This window comes from Vombatus ursinus, unplaced genomic scaffold (assembly GCF_900497805.2).
Source record: "Vombatus ursinus unplaced genomic scaffold, bare-nosed wombat genome assembly UNPS02012915.1, whole genome shotgun sequence".
Classification (NCBI taxonomy): Eukaryota; Metazoa; Chordata; class Mammalia; order Diprotodontia; family Vombatidae; genus Vombatus; species Vombatus ursinus.
Window position 1 is genome coordinate 1 of NW_020952693.1, and position 9,754 is coordinate 9,754.

General features: G+C 40.3%; 1 protein-coding gene across 1 annotated transcript; it reads left to right on the forward strand.

Moving 5' to 3' along the window:
- Positions 1–179: 179 nt before the first annotated feature.
- LOC114040285 (caspase-14-like) lies at positions 180–8,094 on the forward strand (the record flags this gene model as incomplete). Its single annotated transcript, XM_027858318.1, has 5 exons — positions 180–335; positions 1,281–1,506; positions 3,248–3,364; positions 5,375–5,484; positions 7,021–8,094. Coding segments are annotated over 5 exons (711 nt in total), but the record flags the coding sequence as incomplete, so codon positions are not given.
- Between the last annotated feature and the right edge of the window lie 1,660 nt (positions 8,095–9,754).

The following is a 9,754-nucleotide window of genomic DNA, read 5'->3' on the forward strand; positions in this document are numbered from 1 at the left end:
ACACACACACACACACACACACACACACTCCTACTCCAAAGAGAGATGGTTAGTTTGAGCTCTCAGGTAAACCCCATCCCTGACCCCAGGAGGTGGACAGGCAGCATGTGGGCCAATATGTCTAGGGTGTTATGTTCTCTGATATCTGGGATTAAATTGTGCTTATTAATTTTACTTACAAACAGGAATGCTATAACATGGAACAAACTCGTAAGGCTTTTGTGATGTGTGTGAAGACAGGCAGACCAGGGGCCGAGCAGGATATAAATATGATAAGAAATTGGCTTGAAGAGTGCAAGTTTGAATGTATATCATGCATTGATCCTGATGAAAAGGTAAGCATTGAGACAACATTGATAACTGACTTTTACAGCCTCTTCCTTTTTCATGAGGTCATCATGAATACTATCTGAGCAGCAAAGTCTCCTTCCTTTCTAAACCCTGATAAAAGCATCACACTACTGCCATTGAGGGACCAGTGTCAGGGAGTTAATGAATTTAACTGCATCCTCATGGACTTTTTAAGCCTTTTAAGTATTTCAGTGGTATTTGAGGGCCTAGAGAGCCTATTATTTTCCTACCTTCTCCTGTAAAGGAAAGCCTTTCTGTTTCTAGAAAATGAATGCTCCGTTAGTTGCTTTGATTCTACCAGGTTTATAGAGCTGAGTAGAATTTGAGATTCATGGCCAGGAGGACGGGTCACTACAGAGTCCCCCCTCCGGTTGTCTCCCTCTTGTTCCCCATTACCCTGGCTGATACCCTTCCTGACTGGGAAAAACAGCCCAGGGAAGTCAATCCCTTTGCCCTGGGGGCCATCACTGGTTCCATGACTCTCAACAATAATTAATATTAGATTTTAGTCCATTCATTCATTCATTCAATTTTATTTTTGTAAACAGAATTTGGAGATTGGATTTCCCACATGTAACTTGAAAATTCATGATGAAATTTATATTAGATGCTATATGCAATCATATAAAATAATCCCAGAGTCCCAGTTGTAATAAAACAAAATGTTTTACTCTTCCAATTTTCTCTTGCTTCTTAAACCTTCTGTCTTCCTGAGGGCCAGGTTTCTTTTCAAAATTACCTGCAAAAATGATGATGATGCCATCTTAGACACTCACTTCCTTTTGAGGGTCTATATTTTATGTTAGAAGATAAGCAACCAGTATCACAACCTGTGCAAAATGAGGGAATTCTGAGAATTAATGTAAAAAATACAAATGTTATAAGTCCACCCTCTGAATAAATCCATTTTGCAATGCCATTTGCCACAGGAGTTAATGGAGAAATTAACAGAGTTTCGAGATGGACTAAATGGAATAAAAGATGATGTTAGCTGCTGCCTTGTTACTCTCATGGCCCATGGAGGAAAAGGCTTTATCAACACAGTATTCGATGAAAGAGTCAACTTAACAGACATATTTGAAATGTTCAACAATGAAAACTGTCCAGCCCTTCAAGAGAAACCAAAACTCTTTGTAATCCAGGCTTGTAGAGGAGGTAAGTAGAAGGAAAAAGAACACATCATGAGTGACAGGGAATTCTTAGGCTTCACTGTAAGTATTTTCTCCTTCTCTCTAGGAAATTCTGACCCTGATTTTCATCCCAAAAGATTTTCCTTTCTCTGCTGCTTCTCATCATATCACAAGAAAAAATACTCATTAGCTGCCCCTTGACATCTATAAAGATATCAAATTATGTATATTTCCAGCCCCAAAGTGCCAGAATATTAAGAACTCACAGCTTAGAGTATCTTAGGTCCTTTAAAGTAAGTGGATTCAAGATCTTAGTATTTATAGGGGGAGCTAGGTGTCACAGTAGATAGAGCACTGGCCCTGGAGTCAGGAGGACCTGAGTTCAAATGTGGCCTCCGACACATCACACTCACTAGCCTTGTGACTACGGGCAAGTCACTTAACCCCAATTGCTTCACCAAAAAAAAAAAAAAAAGATCTTAGCATTTATAAATCCAAGGTTTTGTGCTTTCTCCACTGTGATATTCCCTCTTCCACCTTTTTATGGGTGTTCCCCTGCATCCCTCTCTTCCTCACTCACTGTGGGATAATTTCCTGTGATTTCTCAGGATCGAGTGAAATACAGTGGATGAGGTACTCTAATTGAAGGCAGAGGACCTGGGTTTGAATCCTCGTTCTGTCATTTAAAATGCTGCTAGGAATAACCAGCATTTTTATAGAGATGAGGCTTACCATGTGCTTTACATGTATTGTTCATGCTAACTCCCTCTGTGACTTTGGGCAAGTCATGTAACCTCTCTGGGGCTTGGTTTTCTTATTTGTAAAATGATGGATTGGGCTGGATTATCTCTAAGTTCCCTTTTAGCCATAAATCTATGATGCTATGATCCTACTAGCCTATAACATGATGAAATTGCTCGCCCGTGGCCTACCAATTCTGAGGAATGTTACTGTTGATAAGTATGCAGTTTTCTCCTTAAAATGGGATCTGGCTTGTCTAGCTTTTCTGGAGCTATTGGGGCCTATAATTGTGAACTACCCTCTCCAATGTATATGCACTTGAGAGAAATAGTTTATTTGGACCCCTACTCTATTCCAAACAGTTTAATCAATTTGATGTTATCTTATAGGGCTGGTGATCATAAGTTCTGTATCTGAGGCTGCAGGGCTGTGAGCTGCCTATTGTAAATTCACTTGCTTAATCACAGGAAGCCAATTAGAGGCCTTCTACCCTGTTTTTCCTTGTCATGGGGATCAAGCCCAGTGTGGTGGAGGTGACTCAATTACATGGAAAGTCCTCCAACGTGTTTTATTTATTTATTTATTTTTACCTCCAGACCACTCTCTTGTCCAATATGAGCAAGCGACCATCTTGTGAGCATCTAGTGAGTGGAGATATTCCTTGCTTCTTCCAACTTGTGACCCTACTGATATACCATTTTTTGCTTATTTTACTTTATGCGTCATATGTGAACCAATGCGATGCTGTATTTTGTTTAGCTGCTTTAAAATGTTCAGGTAATAAATCTGGTATCAAACGTTATAAATTTGTCAAGGCCCTGGAAGAAGCATCCACTTGATAAAAATGGACCATGGACCATTTAATAAAGTGCCATTGGCTCAAAGCTCTGCCTCTGACTCTTATTGTGGATTGGACAATTGTAATCTTCACACAGGGACAGGTGCTCATTCCTGACAGTTTCATTTGGCCTTAGTATCAGATTGTTTATTCCACTGTCTATTCACATCTTCTCTCACAAAAACAGAAAGAAGAGATAGTGGTGTTATTCAAGCTGATAATCTATCAACGAAACAGGATAGTTCAAAGAAAAAGCGACTTCCCACATCCAGTGATTACTATATCATCTATCCCACCCAAGAAGGTAAGGCAATGAATTGATATGCTGCTAAGGCATGTTAAGTGAAAGTGATCATGATTGTTCAAAATCCAGTTGTGCTTAATTACGTTTCATATTTGTCATAAAACTATTCTTGTTCATCACCATGTAAACATAGATCATCAAACAGTGAAATGACTAATTCCACACAACATCTTTCATAATGTACAACTGATTCAACACACTAAGATGTTGGCCTTCTGGTCAACCACATGTAAGTAGGCAGACTCTAAGCCCTTACTTAGATGAAAGCAAAATGGTATAATTATAAAATTGTCAGATGACACCAACCTGAGAGAGCTACTAAGTTGGATGTCAGAATCATAATCTAGAAAGATCTCAACAGGCTAGAATTTTAGTCAAAATTTAGTAAGATGTAACTTAACAGGGATAAATACAAAGTCTTAAATCAACTACATAATTAAAATATAAGGGAGATATGATTAGAGAACAATACGTTTGAAAAAATACCTAAGACTACATGCCAAACATAAATCAACATTGTATGTTATGGTAGAGAGAAAATGCATTAAGAGAATATGTTCAGCAATTGGCTGATGATCCCAATGTCCTCTGTCATGGTGAGACCACAGCTGGAATATTGTATTCAATATTCAGTACCTCAACAGGCCACTAGGTGGCGCCATAGTAAACAGATTGCAACCCTGTCAGGAGGACTCATCTTCTGAGTTCAAATCTGACCTCAGACACTTACTAAGTATGTGAACCTGGGCAAATCACTTAATCCTGTTTGCCTCTGTTTCCTCATCTGTAAAATGAATTGAAGGAAATGGCAAATCACTCCAGTATCTATGGCAATAAAACCCCAGTGGGGTCCAGACAGGACTAGAACAACTCAACAGCAACGACCTCATTTTAGGAAAGACATTGATAAACTGGAACAAATAGGAGTAGGGTGACTAGAATGGTGATGTGGTTTGGAGATTGTTAAGGGATGTTTAGTTTGGACAACAGAAGGTTGGGGGGCAGCTAGGTGCTGCAGTGGATAGAGCACTGGCCCTGGAGTCAGAAGGACCTGAGTTCAAATCCGGACTCAGAACAATCACTTGACACTTACTAGCTGTGTGACCTTGGGCAAGTGACTTAACCCCATTGCCTAGCAAAAAAACCAAAACAACAACAACAAAGAATAAATAAAAGAAGGTTAGGGGTCACATGGTAACTGTTGTCAAGCATTTGAAGGATTACCATATTTAAGAGTGATTCCATGTATTTTGGCTTGGCCCTTAAGGTCAGAAATAGGAAGAGGGGGTGAAAGCTGCAGAGGAGCAGGTATAGGTTTGCTGATGGGAAAACTTCCCAATCAAGCCCCACTAGGACCAACTGAATAGAGTAGAAAGTGCAGACAGCCATATTTGGGATTACTGTCAGTAAAGCTCACCAAAAAATTATTGCTGTGCAAAGTGGAATTGGCTACCTTGGTAGATAGTAGATTTTCCCTTACTTGAAGTCTTTAGGTGAAGGCTGACTGACCATATCCTTGAAAACGTATGAGACATTCTTCTAACTATGAGCAGGATGCTCTAAGGGACTGGCCAGTTACTTTACAGGGTCTCTTGGAGACTCTGAAAGTTGCAAGTTCTTGACTGAAGCATCACTGGGAAAACATAATCTAGGCTTCAGATAGTATCTGGTATCCTTTAGACTGTTTTGCTGGACAGTGAGAAGCTTTTCCTAGTTCTTGGCCCACTTTAAATTAGTTACTGACCTCATCTGCCACGGATTCTTTATGGCCTTGGCATTGTGACGGCCTAGTTAGTGGACTGCTAGGGTTAAGGGCCCAAGAGATTTGGGAGGCAGCAAAAGTGCACATCCTGGGCAATTTAATGAAAATGTAATCATGTCCTCGTGTTTATAGAACAAAGAAGTATCTTGCTTAAGGAACGCTTTTTCTAGCTTCTAAAGTGTGTGTGTGTACTTTTAGAACCCTTTAGTCAAAACATAAACTTTTTTTTCTCATTTCTCCACTGGTAGATCACATCTCTTTACGCCACTCAATGAATGGTTCTGTGATGATTCAAGCGATAGATGAAGTCTTTCGGAAACATGGCAAGAAGTTGCATATTGTGGATTTTTTTACTCAAGTAAGTTATCAGTAAATGGATTCAAGATCCATGTTATGCTATTTTTCTTCCACTTGTTAACAAGCATTTATTTCATTTTATCAGGACATTCCTTGGAATTCTCTAAGTAGGATTTGTGTATGTGTGTGTGCATGTGGGCTGGGTGCCTACACTCTTACCTGAAGTCTGTCTCTGCCTGAGATGATGTCTTCTTTCTCTGAAATCTTTTCTCATGGTTGTTTTACTTACTTGGTAGATGTTAAACTTCTCTTAGGGCAGGATTGTGCTGCTATTGTTTTTTTTTAGTAAAGAAGGGGCTGAGATGTTCGTTCACTCCCCTCTTTCCCATCATTTTTAAGTTATTGTCCAGTAATGAGAGTGGATCAGCCTGGAAGTAGGAAGAACCACTCAGCCCCCATGTTCTTTGGGCTGAATAAAAGGAAATTAGTGTCACGTTTATTATAAATATCTTCTTCATCTTCATCACTGTAATAATACTTTCCATTGCTATTGTGCTCTACAGAAAAATTGTCCCCTCCCAGACAACTCCAGGAAACCCTCCCAGGCTTCAAATCAAGATGGTGGGTTGGTAGGACGACATGTCTAGCATGTGTCCTCTTCTGTCCACTCATGCTACAGGCAGACCATGGCAGGAGGCAGCAGTACCCCAAGTGGTGTCCCACTTTCTAGTCCATCTTCTACATAGTCACCACGGTAATCTTCCTGAAGCATCAATTTCACCATGTCATTCCCCTGCTCAAGAAATTACGATGGCTCACTATTGCTTTGTTTGACTTTTAAAATCCTTTACAATCTGGCTAGCTACATGCACACATGCACACACTCTGCATTTCAGCCAAACTGGCCTACTCTCTGGTTCTGCAGCCTCAGATCCTGTCTTTGTCCAGTGCCTGGATTTCACTCTCTCCTCACTTCCTCCTCTTGGAATCTCTAGCTCTTCTACTAGTTTAAGCTTTGGGTTACTTCCTATACGAAGGTTTTTGCCTAATCTACTGGGTTCTTAGCTGCCTTAATCTCTCCCCTCTGCCATTACTTTGTCATTATTTTGTCTATACTCTGTATATATTTATCAATGTGCATATTGTACATTGACTCGTTAAGGGCAGGCACTGTTTTTTTTTTGCTTTTTTTTTTTTTAGTTTTTAGGCAATTGGGGTTAAGTGACTTGCCCAGGGTCACATAGCTAGTAAGTGACAAGTGTTCAGTATGAGGCTGGATTTGAACTCAGGTCTTCCTGACATCAGGGCCGGTGCTCTATCCACTGTGCCACCTAGCTACCCCTAGGCACTGTTTCTTTTTGGTCTTTCTTTCCCCCTTGCCTAAAATGTTGCTTACAGCACACTGAATGCTTAATAAATACTTGTTTAGTAATCATGAAACATTCATTAAGCACCTCCCATATGCCAGACATCTAACTAAACTTTGGAGATACAAAAGGAGGCTAAAGCCAGCCCTGCCCTTCAGAAGCTCAGCTATCTAATTGTTGAATTAAATTTTGCTCACTCCTTTGTATAATTTCTGTTTCTTATCTTGTAGGTGAACAACAGAGTGGCGCACGCAGACTTTAACATGGGTAGGAATCCTGTCAAAGTAGTACTGGTCACAGAGTCCACTCTCACCAAAGCTGTGTATTTTTGACACCTGGAGGCAGAGGTGGAGGGTTTTAATTACAGAACAACTTGTTCATGCATTAGCATTGTGCTATTCACTGTATAAAACACTGGCTCTTACATATATTGGTTGGAATCTGCTGTGGAGTTTTCTAGGACTGTACAAATCCTAGAATGTAGATAGGAGTAAGAACAGACGTGAACTATAGACAGAGGCCTCATCTTAAGAGTTCTTTCTGTGAAAAGATGAATTTCTCTAATTTTTAAATGTATTTCATGTTTCTAAGATGTTTTAAAAGTGGTTTATTTACTACTTGAACTTAAAAAAAAGTGAAATCTGTCAAGACATTTAGAGGCACTCTGTTTTCCAGAGGTAAGGCCCGGCAAGCAGGCTGTGCCCTGAGCTTGGCACAACAACAATCTTTTGCACTCACGGTCTGGATGATCTCGCCCTCTGGCAAAATGCATTGCTTTGATCAGCACCAGGTGTTCTCTGAGGGATTTATGATTTTCATATTAATTGATAACTATTTAGATTTGTTGGAGCTTTCCTATTTCCCAAGGACCTGAGAGCCAGAAGCAGCTAACGTGCTAGAGCAGAAAGCAGTCAATCCCATCTCTTGACACTCTGGCCAGTCCCTGCACTTGTAATTGCTAAGCGAACTGAACCAGATGCTGCACTCCTGTTCCTGCCGTGCTAACTCTGATTCTGTACCCTGCAAAATAATCACAAGCTTCAAAGACCCTGAGGAGCTTAGAGACTATTCCCACAGGACCCAAGAACTCTTGTGATGGTCCAAAGATGCCTGCACGTGAGGGATTGCCGGGGGAATTGTTTACTCAAGACCTAAGAATGATTGTGTTGGGTCCTGCCTTTTTGTGGGTTTCATGCTTAAAAACCCTACCCCTGCCACAAATCACAAGCTCTCCTTCTCAGGAGGTCTTTGGTTTGCAAACCTGTTTTCCTCACTCTGAAATTAAACTTTTGTTTGACTCCTGACTCTCCCGGCTCTGGCCTGCTTTGTTTGGCTCCAGCCACCCACTGAGCAGAGACCTGCTCCTGGGCCTTTGACAAACCTTTGCTTCCTCGGACATTTCAGATTCTACTTGCCACAGGAGGAAACAGAGAAGGGCAAAAACAGTCTTTGAAGTCAAGGAACTCAAAGTTTAATAAGAGAGACGAGTAAATGTCCATGTTGTATAGATACGTTTGTATCTATACATGTGGGTATATATATGTACACATACACACATATTTATACACACATGCACATATATACACACAGAGTGTGTATGTTAAACCTTAAAACTACACTAAGACTTTTGAGATACCCTAATATATATATAAATATATATATGTGTATATATATATATATATATCTGAGTGTGTGTGTGTGTATGTGTATGTGTGGGTAAACACACACATATGTGGGTAATGGAGGATGAGGAGGCAGGATGAAGGGGAAGGAGGGAGGAGTGAAGGAGAGAGGGAGAAAGGAAAAGGAGAGAAAGGGAGGGAAGGAGGGAGAGGGAAAGAATAGGGGAGACAGCAAATGGAATGTAATCTTAGAGAAATGACACTAATGAGGGGGTGAGGAAAGCCTGATAGCTAACATTGATATGGCATTTTGTTGGACCGTGAGGCAGAGCAGTGGATAGAGCACCAGGCCTGGAGTCAGGAAAATCGGAATTCCAATCTGCCCTCAGAAACTTCCTAGCTGTGTGATCATGGGTAAGTCACTTAAACCTGTGTTCGCCTCAGTTTCCTCATGTGTAAAATGGGGATAATAGTGCCACCTACCTTCCAGAGTTGATGTAAGGTTCAAATGAGATATTTGTAAAGAGCTTAGCACATAGTAAACACTATATAAATCTTAGTCGTTGCTATGGTTTGCCAAGACTTTTTGATACAGCAGCTCATTTAATCTTTACAGCCAGCCTGTGAGTTAGGTGTTGTTACCATATCTGGTTTTTACAAATGAGAAAATTCGCTAACCAAGGTAATGAGGTTCTCCATAGCCACAAAGGTATTGAGTGTCCAGGCAAATGGAGAAAGATATGTTCTGAGAGTTAAAATATTATACAGAAGTTACAACCAGGCCTAATCTAAGGTGTTAGTAATTGGGACAACTGTACCAGAAAAGAAGGAACCAATACAAGAAGGAAAGGATTTAGTTACTAGTTGTATATGGGATAAGGGTTAGGGAATAGGAAGGGAAGCTTTTGATTTGTAGAATTGTATCTTTACCTGTTTTCTTTGTATGGTAGAATTTGCCATTGGAGTATGAAGGGGTGATAATCTTCAATTATCTCTGAAATTAGCCACATTTCTGACTCCTCATCCATTACAAATATGTGTGGGTGGGCTTGGAGTAGGCAAAGATTTACAGGAAGGTCCTTTCTCCTTGAAAATACCTCCCCCATACATTTCAATAATAAAAAATTCCTTTAGATTAAATTTCTCCTTTAAAATACAAACACCTCTTCTGCAGTTTTGGTTTATTTTATTTGTTGGTTTTTAGAAATGGGGTAGGGAATTTCCTGTGTGGAAATTCCATTTACTTTGTAGAGTGGGCAGTATGGCTATGAGAGCATCCATGGCGCCCTGAAGACCATCTATCAAACAGAAGGGCACAAGGGCTTGTTCAGGGGATTGACGG